Source organism: Acomys russatus, chromosome 31 (genome assembly GCF_903995435.1).
Source record: "Acomys russatus chromosome 31, mAcoRus1.1, whole genome shotgun sequence".
In the NCBI taxonomy this organism is placed as follows: domain Eukaryota; kingdom Metazoa; phylum Chordata; class Mammalia; order Rodentia; family Muridae; genus Acomys; species Acomys russatus.
In genome coordinates this window covers 26,650,417-26,666,813 of record NC_067167.1, presented here as the reverse complement: position 1 = coordinate 26,666,813, position 16,397 = coordinate 26,650,417, and the positions used below count along the sequence as shown (strand labels likewise).

Below are 16,397 nucleotides of genomic sequence, written 5' to 3'. Positions count from 1 at the left end.
GGGGTGTTCTGCTGTGCTCGCTCTTCATGTGATGCCTTTCACTGCTCTCAGTCTAATTTTCATGTTGCGGTTTGTTCCTCTCACAGGTATTTCTTGTTGTGCCCTTATTTAGGAGTGTTTTGTCTCCCTTTCAAACAATCATACACATCTTTTGATCATGAAGTATCAGTTCATTTGAGAACTTTTCCGGTGCGCTTTGGCTAGGTAAAACCAGATGTTTATTGCTATGTTAGTCCATCCTAATACAGCTGCAGTTTTACACTTTACCAGAACAAGACTTATGTCTGTTATTAAAGCCACTTAGTATATAACCGTGCTGGGCACATACTGGGTGCCCAATATTTTGTAGAATGAAGGCAATCAGTAAACATATTCAGTGACTTACTAACTCTGTTTACTCAAAAGTAGATGAATAGTTCTGTTCTTTACCTATGATTTAATTACAAAGTTGATTAAAACAAAATTTCTACTTTACCGGAGCTTTGCCGGGCATTTTAATGGCATGTCTCAATACTGTTTTTACCAACTAAGTTTATGGATAGATAAGAGTTAATGATGAGACATTGGGATTAAAGTGACTCTGAGTTTGATTTAACAATACACAGTAATAGCAAAAGTAATTTGCACAGATGCAGTTTAAGATATAGTTCAATCTTGTCAAATTAGTTATCTCCTCTGAATAGTTATTAACTGTATAACACGATTCCTTTACACTTTAGGGGAAGACGCACAAATGAACTAATGTAGATAGGAAATTGGAACTGTAATATAACAGGAAGTCTTAGTATATAAACACCCTATTTATAAGGGTTATAAGTGTTAGGCACCTTATTTTAATACCTTAGCAATTTTAAAGTTTTATTTACCCATGTATAAAGCATCAAATTTGAACATTTAGTATTTTCAGACATTCTAAGTACATACTTTTGAAAGGCAAGGGCTGTGTGTGTGTGTGTGCTTTTTTTTTCCCCCTAGAGAGATACAAAATAAACATGTGAAATAAACACTCATAACTGATGGAAAACTGACAGACCAGGAAACACTTTTGCCCAGTTCAGCGTGATGAAGTAATGAGTTTATTGGAGTTACAGGAGAATGGGTAAGAGGTCACTTCCAGTATCATGAGTAGGCAGCCAAGTCACTGGAAAGTCCCACCACTAGCCCAGATGAGGAGTCTCAGATGCTGTATCACCAGAGTCCTTACTTTATCCTGCCTCCCGCCTCCTGTAGAGCCCAAAACCCCAGACAATTCACAGCTGTGGGCAGTTGGAATTCCAGATGAGAGACTGAGACCTCTCCCGACTCCCACAAGGGATTGTCAGTAGACAGCAGCTTCTGTGATTCTTCTGCACCTGCAGTGTATGGATCTCCTCTGGGTGATTACAACTGTTTAGATTTCAGGAAAGCACAGCAGCCATGTCATGTGTGGAGGGCGTTTCAGAAAGTTTCTCAAAATTTCAAACAGTCACGTAAAATGGTCTTGCGTGCTTATACTTAATGCTGTTTTCAATGTTTCTTTGTCTGTTACTGGAGATTTTACAACTCTAAGTAGGTGATTTGGTTTGCTTTTGATTTCACTGTTTTAGTTTCCTCTTGCTTGGCCTTCTTGCAAGTATTCTTTCTTTCCTCTTTTCTCATGTAAAACATCAGATCTCTGGGCTTTTTATTTTCTGTCCACTCTTGGTGTGTGGCCCTTGCTCCAGCCGGTCTTTATGACTTGGTCCTCCAGAGTCTGTGTTGCCTTGACATCTCAAACAAATAAAACTCTAATAGCCCTGTACACGTCCTTGTTCCTCCTGATGCACTCACAAATCTTCCCTGTGAGAATGAAGAACTCCTTCATTGGTTCAAGTGATGCCACGTAAAATTGCAGAGTCATCTTTGAGTGTTTTTCAACGCTCTGCCCACACCAGATCTATCGGCTGCTCATCGTCACAAAGAAACCTTTCACCTAATCACTTCTCAGCATTTCTACCATGACCACCCTCATGTAGGCCACGATTGTAAACACCCCGGAAGTAAAGTGGAATGAGTTCACCACTCCAAGGCTGGGGCTATGTTTAGGTATGACGTAGGTAGTCTCCTTAAAATACTCCGGTGTTTTTAATTGCATTAATTAATTAATTAATCAGTCAAGTTATGTGCGTGTGAGATGGAGGACAGCTTGTGGGAGTCAGCTCTCTCCTACCACGCTGTGAATCCTGAGGATCAAAACACTGATTGTCAGGCTTTGGGAGTAAGTGCCTTTATTCACTGAGCCATGTTGTTGGCTTCTCTGTTGTGTTCACATGTCATGAGAAAATATCCCTGTGCTGACTCCAGCAGCACACACACAGACACACTAAAGCTCAAATGACTCAGAGTGGATGAGTATGGGCATTTCCAAAGTATGGCACACGTGTACTGGAGTGTTTTATGTGTTAGGTCCCCAAGCCTACTCAACTTTGTGTTAGTTAAGACGATCAAGGAGATGGTAGATAACCCAAAGGGTTCAGGAGCCCCATAAGGAGACCGTCAAGGCCAGCGGATCTGGGCCCCGGGGGACCTGCACAAACCTTTGTACCAACCAAGGGCAATGCATGCAGTAGACATAGACCCCCTGTTCAGATCTAGCCAACGGACAGCTCATTCTCCAGGGTTGTTGGGAGAGTGGTGACTGCCTCTCATGTGAACTCTGGTGCCTCCCCTTGGTGAGGAGTCCCAGCAGCACACAGAGGAAGGAAAGGGTAAGCAGGCAATCTGGATGAGACCTGATAGGCTGTGGTCATATGGTGGGGGAGGAGGTCCCCTTCTGTCAGAGGCCTAGGAGTGGGGAATACGGTGAAAGAGGGAGGGTGGGGGAGTGGGAAGATACAAGTAAAGGGATAGCAATAGGGATATAATCTGAACAAGTTATAATAATTTTCTTAAGAAGAAAAAAATCCAAAGGTCATGTGGCATCCAGTTATTGTACCTTATACAATGCTGTTCCTCTTCTAGACACTCACTTGACTTTTGTGGGATTTACTAAATCCTTTGCTGCTATTTTCCTTGCAAGTTTCTAACAGTCTGTACCTGCTGCTTCTGCCTGGCCTGCTTTCTCTTTATTTACTATGATAGCATCTCATGTGTCACTAAGAGTCTTGACCACTTGATACTCCCAACTGGATATTGCTCTGCCTGTTCGCGTGCATCGTTTTTTTTTTCCACCAACACACACGAAGCTGTATTCTGGATACCTGTTGACTGTTATTCCACAACCAGACTGAGAGCTGCACAAGGAAGGGTAGGTAGCGCCTTAGTGTTGACACTGCTCAAGATGCTCATTGCTTTTGAATCTATGAACCCTTTCCTTTTCCCTCCCAGTAGCTTTAGATAGGCTGTGTTTATGGCCACATATCTTGACTACTAAAAAACCACTGATTTTCTTAAATAACACCCTATGTTAGATGGATACCTCTTCCTTCTTCAGTCTTGAAATAGCAATAGACTTGCTGTTGAAGTCTCTGTTGCACAATGACACAATGGTAGATGTGGTTTAATCAGACACTATAATTAGGTTATAAACTACAATTTACACCTTATCTGTAACATTTAGCAGGAAATAATCATGAACTTCACTGTATTAAGGATTTTTCCATGAAATCATTTTAATTGGAGCACAGGTGGTAGACTCTGAGTTTATGTAAACACAGCCTATTAATAGAACTCATCTATTGGAATATAACTATGATTTAAAGCTTTGTGGTGTCCACAAGGTTGCCTCCCAGGAATATTTTATTACATTTTACTAAATTTCATGAAGTAATATATGAATGCCTATATTTTATAAACTCTCATAACAATTAGGTCTCATTTTGCAACTTTATTGATAAATGAATAATATCACCTCAGTATTAAATTGTTTTTTTTTTTAAGTAAGTTGGATATCTTAAAAGTTTCACAGGTTTTTATACATATTCTGTTGTTATTGTTGTTGTTGTTGTTTTCTTGGTGTCTGCAAACTACTTATTTTCTCACCCCTCCCTTTGCCTCAAATGGTGTGACTTAATTTTTGGATTTAGCTGAATATCGATGACACATTTTCTGTAAATAATATTCAGTCTCTTTCATGCTTTTATTCAATTTGCCTGCAATTTAACAACTATTGTTAAGACCTCTTTTTCTCTTGGGGGTTCCCAGGTCATCCACAACTCCTGTCTGACTTGACACCACACTGGTGGCTCCTATAACTCCTTTGCAGAAGCCATTTTGACAGAGCGGCTCCAGAGATCCCCGAAAATGGTTTTCTTACTGTTGCCAATTACTTATCAGACCTAAGTGAACTGATAAAGGGATATGCAAGTGCGGTTTGAGAGCAAACTCAAGTGTCTGTCCTCTGGCAGTACTGGCAGCTCTGTGTGCCTGTGCCTCTAGTCAGCACCGTGATGCTCGGCATATACTGTACCTTAGGGTTCAAGGCTTTTCTGAATCTGAGACCTTATCACATTAGCGGCATAATCATTTGGTTTTTTTGTTTTGTGTTGGTTTTTTTTTTTTTTTTTTTTTTTTTTTTTTGGTGTTTTTATTTGTTTGTTTGACAGGGGACAGGGTTTCTCCAGTTCTGGGAGTCCTGAACTCACTTTGTAGATCAGGCTGGCCTCGAACTCACAGAGATCTGCCTGCCTCTGCCTCCCTAAGTATTGAGAGTACAGGTGTGTGTGCCTGTATGCCCAGCTATCATAATTGATTATTAATTCACTCTCCAGTCTCCTTACCCTGCCTGGAGTATCAAGGGCAGGCCTGAAGTCTCCAAGCTGGAGATAATGAGTGGGTCTTTATCCTGAGTGGTCCCCTCCTAGGAGCCCGCAGTGATTGGCCTTATGGAAGCAAAAGATGGTCCCATCACTCAGTAAGTTCTTTGTCGGGTATCATATTGCCCAGCAAACTGTGAAGGTTTCTCAAGCTCTCTGCCAGGAAATAGCTGGGAGAAAGTCAAGTTGCAGCACAAGAGTTTAGCGTCTGTCATCAGGGAGTTGTCAGTGTAATTGTTATTCTGAACTGTGGTATCAAGATCTATTGTACAGGACTTCTAGAGCGACACGGCTAATTGTCACTAAAAATTAGTACAGAAATTTGAGTGTAGTTTTTATTAAAATTTTCTGAAGATTTTTTCATTGTATTTATTGTACAAAGCCTTGTGATGCAAAGGGGCATTTTCTTTCTCTTTTGTTTTGTTTGAGACAAGGTTCCTGTATGAAACCTTGGTGGTCCTGTACCTAGCTCTGTAGAACGAGCTGGCCTTGAACTCACGAAGATCCACCTGCCTCTGCCTCCCAATTACTGAAATTAAAGGCGTACACTGCTGCAACCCATCCCATAAGGGCATTTTCATGCAGCTGTATGGTGATGGATCCCTCCCACAACCCCTGTCCTCCCCAACCTGTTATTCCTTTTGGTTTCCCTAGAGCCACCTTCCTAACGTTGTGACCCTTTAAGACAGCTCCTCATGTTGTGGTGACCACCTACCAAAACATTATTTTCATTGTTACTTCATAACTGTAATTTTGCTACTTTTATAAGTTGTAGTGTAAGGATCTGTTCTCTGATGGTCATAACCCACAGGTTGAGAAACACTGTCCTAGAGCATTTTGTTTCTACTTCCATGTCATATGCACCCACACATATATGATGGATCATGTGTATCTTCATCAAGATTAGGAAGCACATATCAGAGTGACTAACTTTTCTTTTAAAAAAAAGTAAGTAAATAATACTAAAGCATTGTGATAGCATCCATCGTTCTAACATTGCATGCAGTGTTCTGAGTCCTGCAGCAAAAGTTTCCACAGTTATTATGGTAGTTTCTGTATGCCTGTATGTGAAAACATATGTCTCTCTTATTACGGCTGCACACTTTGGAGTTGAAAAGCATCGGTTAGCCTTTGGGAGAGATGCCACTGGCTTTGCACCTACCCAGCTGGCAGCTTGTTGCTGAGCTGCAGTAGTGTCAGCACCTGTTTAATAAGAAAACAAAAATGAAGTGGCTGGAAGCTGACGCCACGCTGTGGAATATGCTGTTCAAATCTAACTCAGTAATAGCTTACAACTGTTTGTTTCATTGCTAACAAACAGATGGGGGGTCCGGTCAGGGCAAGGTTTGGGAGCATGGGTTGCTGGGAGTTTGTTGCCTTGTTTCTTTCTCATGAATTTAAACAATACTAGTGTGTGTGTGCTCACGCACAGTTCTTTTTTCTTTATTCTTGAACAATTTATTTGTTTGTTGTTTGCTTACACAGAGTCTCATGTACCTCATGCTGGACTTGAACTCAAGTCCATGACCCTCCCCTTGCCTCCACCTCCTGAGTGCTGGGATTACAGGCGTGCACCACCACACTTGGTTTATATGTAATCACGATTGAGCCCAAGGTCTTATTACCAGCAGGCACATCATGAGACAAGCTATATCCCAAGTCTCCAAAACTTTATCTTTCTTCATATTTTAAAACTCCCATTGCCCAAACCAATAATAGTTGAAATAGTAAATTTGATTATATGCAATATTACTTCCCAATGACTGCAGCTTTTTTCCTATGGCTCAGTAATGTGTCTGCCTGGCAGTTGATTGATTCTTAATTTTAGATACTTCCATGAGGGTTTTCTTTTCTTATTTTTTGGCATTTCGTTGAATAGTAACCGAAGCAGATAGATTTGTTTTTTATTTTTGTAAAATTGTAATATCTCCCCCCCCCCTGGAAAGAGAGGTCTCCATGACCACATTGTATTGGAGATCATAGGTCTGAATTTTCTTCAATAACTGAGTCCCAACACAAACCGCTGTCCCCCGAGTACTGGTGTGTGCTTTTATAGCTTCCTACTGTTGTTTTACCAGTGAAGGATACATAACAGTTTTACTGCTCAGTTTACTGTGACATTGATAAATGATTGTGTTTCTTCCTTTCTGTCCTTGAAAACCTTAAGTGGAAAAACGTTCAAAGCCTTAAACAAGTATTCACATATACCATTTTTATGGGTACTTTACCACTGATAGCTTTTATTAACCTCTTCTGTAAATTCTTTGAATATTATTTTCCTGATGATCTAAAGAATCAACATGTGTTTTGAAGCTGTGTATGCAGCAAAGTACATTCTTTATTATTCACAGCAGCATTGTATTACATGTGTGTGAGTGTGGGTGTGTATATGTGCATATATAAATAATGAGTAACATGTGTTGCAAGTTTATAATGTACTCTGGTAATATTATCTCTTTATACATATGATCATGGCCTAATTAAAAATCTCATAAAATAGCTTTTTTTTTTTTCTCAAAATTTATTTTACATTTAGAATGGGGTAATGTTTGTAAAAAGCTGCTAATCAGAAAGTGTTTCCATGAAATGGAGGCTATAGTCTTCCTATGCATAGCTCTTCCTTAAAATTACCTGGCTGGCATGGGTAGTGCCCACTTGTTACAGATGGATGAGGCAGTTATTTCATAGTGCACCCTTTGTGTTGTACACTCTTTATGAGTTTGAGCAAATGGCTAACGACTACAACCATGCTACTGGTATCGTACAGAACGGTTTCTCTGTACTGTGCTGATATCTTCCTTTCTGTAATAGAGCAAAGTGCTAAGAGACGGGGTGGCTTTCCATGAGTTATACATGAAAAAAATGGTGGAGTTGTTCTGTTTGTCTGCTCTCCTGTTTCAGACACCAGGATGCCTGATTCCTCATTGTCAGCGAACGAGTGAAGGGACTCTACGATGGTATAATTGCTGCTGTTACCTTATGAAAACCCTTAGACACTGATCAATCAAAGTGTCCAGGGCTTACTTTTCTGTTTTCAAGATCAACTTGAGAGGCTTCTCAAGGAACGTTACAGTTTTAGTCATTGGATAGTTGATAAGAGTGACTGGTAGAGAGGAGGTCCCGAGTACAGTGCCATTGTCGAAATGGAAGAACAACTTCAGAAGTCAATTTTTTTTCTTTTTTTTTAATACATTTTTTTATTAATTTATTCTTGTTACATCTCAATGGTTATCTCATCCCTTGTATCCTCCCATTCTTCCCTCCCTCACATTTTCCCATTATTCCCCTCCCCTATGACTGTTCCTGAGAGGGATTACCTCCCCCTGTATATGCTCATAGGGTATCAAGTCTCTTCTTGGTAACCTGCTGTCCTTCCTCTGAGTGCTACCAGGTCTCCGCCTCCAGGGGACAATTTTTTGAGCACTGGGTAATCAGTAGTTATAAGTAGTGAGGCTAAAAGCTAAAATGTATCCATTAAGATAGTGAGGGAATGAAAAATGTAGTAACAGTGTGTTTTGCTTCGTTTTGTTGTTGTTGTTGGTTTTTTTTTTTTTTTTTTTTTTTTTTTTTTTTTTTTTTAAGGCATGCATAAACAAAGCCCTAGAAGATGCACAGAAATTAGTCAAAGTTGCATGGACTGAGAATAACCAGTGATTCACACATATTTCGCTTTGGAACTTGGTTTGCGGTTTAAAAGATGTGTGTGAACTAAGGATGAGTCATTGCCTGAGGTGTGGTAGTAGCAGAGAAACTAGGAGGAGCATGAAGATATTTACTGTAGACAGTGCTGTCTGAACATAACCTGGTACCTTGTTATCACTTAGCGTTCAAATAGATCTTCATTCCCGCCGTGCCAGACTAGGGACAACTCTGGGAAAGGTCTTCCTAGTGCTGTCTCCTAGCCTGGCCCCTCATTCGTTACTATGGTTAGTCATGGAGAATCAATAACTAGGTAAAGATTTCATTGCTTCATAATCTTCCTGGATTGTATTATTCCAAGAAAAATACATTTATTTCATGAAAACATTTCTCTGTCCTGATGTTGTTTTCCTGTGATGTCCCTCGCCATTTGCTTAAGACTAGGCCTAAAGAGGTAAGTTAGTTTCTGATCAAGTCCCAGGTTAGCAGGACATCAGTTCTGAATCGCAGCAGCAATGAGAAGCAGTTGCTGGAGATATGCCAAGTCATGAGTTTGTTTATTGCTCGGAAGGAGGTAGTGATGGCATCCACAAAGGAACATTTCAGTGGTTGGCGTTGGGTGGTGTCTAGGAGACAGCTAGTGTTGCCTTCACCACTAGGGAACAATATTTGTCCCTTCTGCACTCCAAACAGAAGACTTGCAGTTATTCAGAGCCTGTCACTCATTGTCTTTGTGTTCTCTGGTTTAACCATTGCGCTCTTTAACATTTGCAATCACTAAGCTGTATGGGAAGGGGCGGGGTGGCGGGGGGGGGGGGGGGGCGCGGAGACATTGCCTAGATTGAACCATGTTTGAAACATCAGAAAAGAGAATGGCCACAGGGAAGAGCTCTTCTTCATCACAAATCAGAACTCAGTGTTTGTCTACTTGTGTGCATGCAGTCCAGTGTGCGTGCGTGCTTGCCCTGCCATGAAGGCGTGTGTGGACGCTTGCGCATGCGCATTTGCTGCTGGTGATTGATATTGAGCCTAGAGCCTTGCAGTGGACCACTGAGCTCTATCCCATCCACCCCCTTTTTTTTTTAAACGTACTATTTCTAGGCAGAGTCTTTACAAATTTTCTTAGCTTCAGCCTCCAGACTACAGAAGAATTGTTAGAATTAAAGGTCGGTGACCTCCAATCCAGCTTGCTGTTTTTCTAACTTTAGCAGTGCCCAGAGATTCTATTGGTGTCCCGAATATTTGTTTAAAGACACAGACATGCTCCAACCTCATTGCTCCGGTGTTAGAAAGCTGAGCAAATCCTTTCTTTGGATGAGAATTTCTGTGCCGAAGCTATTCCTTGCTCCTCAGCTTCTACATGAAATTAGCGTAAGACAAGCAGAATGGAACATGAAGGTAGAAGCTATGCAGCATCTTCATAGAGCATCTTCGGTCCCAGTGCCCTATGCAGCATCTTCATAGAGCATCTTCGGTCCCAGTGCCCTATGCAGCAACTTCATAGAGCATCTTCGGTCCCAGTGCCCTATGCAGCAACTTCATAGAGCATCTTCGGTCCCAGTGCCCTATGCAGCAACTTCATAGAGCATCTTTGGTCCCAGTGCCCTATGCAGCATCTTCATAGAGCATCTTCGGTCCCAGTGCCCTATACAGCAACTTCATAGAGCATCTTCGATCCCAGTGCCCTATGCAGCATCTTCATAGAGCATCTTCGGTCCCAGTGCCCTATACAGCAACTTCATAGAGCATCTTCGGTCCCAGTGCCCTATGCAGCATCTTCATAGAGCATCTTCGGTCCCAGTGCCCTATACAGCAACTTCATAGAGCATCTTCGGTCCCAGTGCCCTATACAGCAACTTCATAGAGCATCTTCGGTCCCAGTGCCCTATACAGCAACTTCATAGAGCATCTTCTTTGGTCCCAGTGCCCTAACTCCTACCGGCAGTAATAGCTGTGATGTGAGCTGAGAGAATACTTTATTAAGATAAAGTCATAAAGAAAATAAAACAGAAAGAGTCCCTGCAAGTATCTAAGATCAATCCCCAGAAAGGAGGCTGGGAGCCTGGAGAGGCAGCTCAGCAAGTCAGGGCACTTGCTGCTCTTCCAGAGAATCCAGGGTCTAGCCCTAGAACATACATGGCAGCTAGCATAAGCTTCATTTCCAGGGGACTCATGTGCCTCTGGTGCTCATACATACATACATACATACATACATACATACATACATATATACATACATAAATACATGCTGCACACTCATTTGCATGAAGTAAGAGTAAATATTTAACATCTGAGATCGTCTTCTGGACTCTACATATATGTTTGTATATATACACTGCTCATATACAGAAAACAGAAAATGACAGATGTTGTTGGAGACGCATTTTACCCTTTTTATTTCTATGAAATGTTAAAAACAAAAACAAAAACAAAGGCAATAACCTTTTACTTCTTCTGCTCTCTCTTTCATCACATCGACAGGCCCAACATTGTCTTCTCTTCTTGATGTTTCCAGGGTCCTGATATCGGTCTTTATTCTCAACAAATTCTCCTTGGTCATCCTCATATAGGTGAAAATAAGTGTTTCCCCCCCCCCCCCATGGTGTTTATCTGTAGACATCAGTGTGTGTTTCATTTGTGCCCAGAGGTTAAAAAAAAAAAAAAAGACCCATCATGATCTGGTGCTGAATCGTCCATTTTCTCTGTTTCTCAAGGGTCGTAAGAGTGAGGCTGAGAAGTTCTTCTTGAAGGCTATTGAGCTGGACCCCTCCAAAGGAAACTGTTACATGCACTATGGTGAGTGGCGACAGATTTTTCCATGCTGCCCCCCCACCCTGCCCCCACTCCGCGCCCCCAACATTTGCTGTCAGTGCTGCTAGGAAGTTGCAGCTCTTTGCTGGGCAGGGACCTTTGATAAGGAGGACGGCTTCCTCTTCCCACATGTAGCCTCATGCGACATCTTTCCATTTTCATTGAAAACATCACATCCAGGCAGTTCTGCACTATTGTTTCCTTCAGCAAGTTTCATTGCCCTTTAATGGAGAAGGCAGTCCTCCAATCGTTTCCTTCAAGTTCAGCCCAGAGTTTAAATGAGATCTCATGAGGAAAGCATCCAGCTCTTTGTCAGATGTATAGTTTAGAATAAAAATATTAGCTTCTTCTTCTTCTTCTTCTTTTTTTTTTTTTTCATTCTCTACAGTAATGTATTGCTTATGGGCCATGCCAACTTGATGTTTTAGGAGTTTACATTTTGCCCTCAGCAGCTTTGCTTTCTGGAAGATATGAGTGGATACCAGGCTGTAAATGCCTAAGAGTGAGGCCAAACATAAGCTGTAGCAAGTTGAAGGAATGTCTGCCTCGTGCCATTTAGCTTCGGCCTTAATCAGCCCAGGATGAGCTTATGTAACGGTCTATCATTATAGTGACTCATGTGTTTAGCCAGCAAAGTATATTGGTGTGGGATAAGATGTTCTGTGTCTACCAGATTTATAGATGGTCTGTCTCTCAAGGGACAGCGACAGCGACAAGCGTTTTCTTTTGTTAAGCCCTTGGGAATTAACTCAGGCTTTAAAATGATTTTAAAAATTAATTTTTAAAAAATGATTTTTTAAAAAATAAATTCCGATGGTTTTACAAGTAATTACTGTTGACTTTAGGGTGTTAGACATTATCAAGTAGTGAGCGTAAACATGGGCAGAAATTAAATAGGTTGCAAATATAGCTAAAATGCCTGTAGATATTAATTCCTTCTCCCAATTTTCAGTTGGAAAGGAAAAAGGAAAAAAAAAAAAAAAGCGAGAGCCAGGACTATAAGAGAATGGAAATAATAAAATGGAGGATAGACTGAGCCAGCCAAGTCACAAGTGCATTAATTACATGTCTGTTGTCATATGTATATGCTTGTGATGCTTTGTTTCTGGCATAATGCATGATACAGAAGCATGTAGCATACTTTACAATCTCTCTGCCTTTGCGTACTTACCACTCTGATGATCTACTTGAGTAATTGAGCTTGGCTGCAGCATTTATTTATTTATTTATTTATTTTTACTTTCACAGGTTTCCCTCTATGAAATATTTCCAATTGGGGTTTTCTCATATCTGATCTCATGGGTTCCCTTACTAACATCAGATTAGCTTTATGGGAGAGGACAGTTGCCAGGGCAGTTGTAGGAAATAGACATGCAGCTCCCCACCTTTCTGCATACATTTTGCTTGTTTCAAACTGGCTCTGCTTCCTGTATCTTCCGAGCTGATGTCCAACATCATTATGTAGGGTCTAGGAATCCTCACGATGAATTTTATTTTTTATACCCCACTATTGCTGTGTTTGAATGACCGTTACTAAAACTCACTGTCACGGCCAGGGCTGGGGCTCAGGGGTGCAGCGCTTGCATAGCACAGGTGAGGCCTGGTGTTCAGTCACTTGTACTGTCAAAGGAAACTGACCTTGGAGTTCACTTTCCTTGAGAATTCCTAAAAGAAAAAACAAATCACTGTTGTTTTAATAATTAAGAGTTGGCTCTGGTTTTTCAATCTGCCTCATCTTTTCTCACTACTTTTTAAAAATTAGTATTTTGTATTATGCTCCTGAGGCTTTTGGTTCCAGAAATACAGATGTTATTTCTCCCACAGAATCTTATTTTGGAATTAGTCCACTAGAAAGTGCAATATGCAAGCATACATGCACACACACACACACACACACACACACACACACACACACACACACTTAATGTTACTTGAGAGATGGTGATAGCTCATATCTTTAGATTTTAGTGTGAAAATTGAAGTGTTATTAATGCCATTGGAATGTTTTTAACTTGGGGGCTATACAAATAATTAGAACTTATTTCCTTTATGTGAGAAGGAAGACTGCATGATCCAACATAAATTTTTTTGCAGCTTTGTAACACTCAATATTTTTTCCTGCTCCAAAGTATAATTTGGAAAGACTCACACTGAGGTACCCAAAGAAAGACTAATTAAGGCACATAATCTGCAAATGCACCTCAAGCCTGTTTCAGAACTTGAAATGATATTAATGTTTGGCCTTTAGAACTGGCAAATGTTTTAAATTTAGTTTTAAATCAATCTTCTGTTCTGCAAACAGAGCAACACTTAGGAAAAAAAAAGATGATCAAACCAAATTCAGTTTAGCTAAGCAACTTCTGCATATCTTGGTTTCTCGTTGTTCTTCTTTTTATAAAATATGGTCTGCTTCCTTTTGTAGCATTGGTACATAGGTAGGTAAATAGACATTTTTATCAATAGGTCTTGTGTACAGAATTTAAGAGTGTTATGACTTAGTTTAAATTCTTTTTTTTTAAGATTTATTTATTTATTTATTATACAGTGTTTTCCCTCCATGTATACCTGCACACTAGCAGAGGACATCAGATCACATTATAGATGGTTGTGAGCCACCATGTGGTTGCTGGGAATTGAACTCAGGGCCTTTGGAAGAGCAGGCGGTGCTCCTAACCTCTGAGCCATCTCTCCAGCCCCCTTAGTTTAAATTCTCAAAGAAGAAGGGTTTATTTTATTTTTATAAGATGGATCTACTTGGTACAAAACCTTGTTCCTTATTCAGAAAAATTCTCTGGAGAAATAAGCAATATGATGTCTTCTTCAGAAGGTGGAGTGATAGAAGGTTGAGGATTTATTAGGAAGGATAGGCATGCCGTGAATCGGGGAGCATATGATGTTTGTAAGCTCTGAGAGCATCCCAGGTACTTGAAGAGCTGGGTGTCAGTAGGAGAACTGGAGAGTTCAAGGGTATAGCGGTAAAATCAAGGTCATGTGACTGGGGCCGAATCAACCAGATGGAAACATGCAAGAGCAGGCTGCAGAAGAATCAGAGAGAGGCCCATGGGGCTTTGCAAAGCAAGCTAAGGAGTGTCTCTTCTGTGATTGTTGGATGGACCAGACTCAGAAGATAGGACAGAGATGCTGAAGTACAAAACGAACAAGTCTGTAGAGAAGGATTGCTGTGTATTGGGGGAAGAGATGATGATAGTTGGGATTGGGAGTTAATTAGAAAGGCAAATACATTAAAACTGTTCCTCCTTTAGGTAACTCTATACTAAGAGCAGGGAGGATTCTTTTTCCTATCTTCTGTGACATCAGTACCTAGTATGTTGTCAAATTCCCAGTGATGTTCCATGCTAGAACTGAACCGGGAACACACAACTCAATGGAAGGATGCTTCAACTTCCATTGTTTTTTATCCAAGAACATTTATACTTTGTTTCTCATATCAGTTCCTTGCCAACTTGCTGAAAAAAAAATATATATATATTCATTCCCCCTCAGGGTATTTATACCCACAGATTGAATGAATAAAAATACTCTCTTAACTTGAAAATAAATATTTAAATGAAACGTATGTGTTCGGGGACATTTTAAGATGCTTTTTCAATGCCAGTGAGTGGATGTCGTTTTATGAGAAATCCATCCTCTCGAGCAATTATGTGCTTTTAGTTTGGTTGTTAATGATACGAGCAATTTGGAAAATATCATTTGGTTGTGACTGGGCAGACCAAATTATAGAAATTTATATCTGGTGCAGAAGTGATTTGAAGATGATGTCTGAATATACTATCAGTTCCTTCTAATTTAGACCTCCTGGTTTTGTGTCTGAAGAAAAGAGTTGTAGTAAAGATCTTTTTTCACTACAGTTCTACTAGAGTTTCATTTGAAAGTTTACAAAATTGGCTCAAAGAGATAATTAAATTTTTGGCCTCTGTTACACCTGTAGTCTCTGGAAGAGCAATAGAAACTTGGAATATAGTCCTTGGCTGAAAACCTAGAGAGCTGATGTTGCCTGTTAGATGTTTTCCAGCATTTCAGTTTTCTATCACTTTAATAATTTATAAGATACTGTTTTTTATATAGCAATTCAATGTTTACTTCTGATAAATGTGCAGAAAATAGGTTCCAAACTATGGTATCAACTGTACTGCAACATTTTATTCATGCATTTTCATCAAACAGTGAATTTTCAAGTCTGTGATGCAAATTATATAATCTTGGTGAAGTTGATCCATGAATCTCAGGGTGATGTCTGTTATGGATTAAGGGATTCTCCATGGATCTGTTTGTTTCCAAGAGGAAGTATCTTCCAGAAGAATCGAAGTCACAATTAGGACTCCCTCTTCAAATTCCAAAATGTTATTTTAGAAAAACAATTTAGTAAGATAAAATTCATTATAAATATTTTCTTTGGATACATAGAAAAAAATTTGATGTGACTGAAATATGTTAGATTCTATTTCAAAGCATCTGCTAGGAATGTGTTTTAATTAATGTTCTATTCCTTTGAAAAGACAGTATGACCAAGGCAACTCTTATAAAGAAAGTAATTAATTTGCGAGTCTGCTTATAGTTTCAGAGAATTAGTCCACAGTCATCCTGCTACCACTCAGACAGGCATGACAGTACAGGATGCCTGAGAGCTTCATATCTGGAGGCAGCAGCCCAAGAGAGCTACATCTCTGCCTTTTCACTTTTACCTCTACTAAATGCCTATACCAGTGCTTAATTTTTAAATTACTGATAAACAGGAAAGAAACCCTGTCCTGCCTAAAGATACATTGACCTCTGTGCTCCATATTTGACCACCTCCCCTTGATGGGGAGGCCTGATGGCACTCAAAGAAAGAATAAGCAGACTACTAAGATGAGACTTGATAGCCTATGACCGTATAGTGGGGGAGGAGGTCCCCCTCAGTCATAGACCTAGGGGAGGGGAATAGGGTGAAAGCGGGAGGGAGAAACGGAGGAATGGGAGGATGGAGGATGCAAGTGATAGGATAACAATTGAGTTGTAATCTAAATAAATTAATAAAATTAAATTTAAAAAAGTAAAAAAACAAAAGCTACCTCTGCTTTCTTGCTCACATTCTAAAGCCAAGTGTGCTTCATCTTTGCAGGATTTCTGCTACCATCCCTGGCTCTGCTTACTTTATTTTCTTTGTAGGTTTAA

General features: G+C 40.2%; 1 protein-coding gene across 2 annotated transcripts in view; it reads left to right on the top strand.

The window, feature by feature from the left end:
- The window catches only part of Tmtc2 (transmembrane O-mannosyltransferase targeting cadherins 2), a 383,935-nt gene that overhangs the window by 285,565 nt on the left and 81,973 nt on the right, over nucleotides 1-16,397 (top strand). Inside the window, exon 9 of one of the 2 annotated variants that reach the window (XM_051139933.1) lies at nucleotides 11,126-11,207. The exons of the other annotated variant lie outside the window; for it this stretch is intronic. Coding sequence (XP_050995890.1) covers nucleotides 11,126-11,207 — 82 coding nt within the window. The remainder of the gene's footprint in view (nucleotides 1-11,125; nucleotides 11,208-16,397) is intronic. 2 annotated transcript variants of the gene reach the window in all.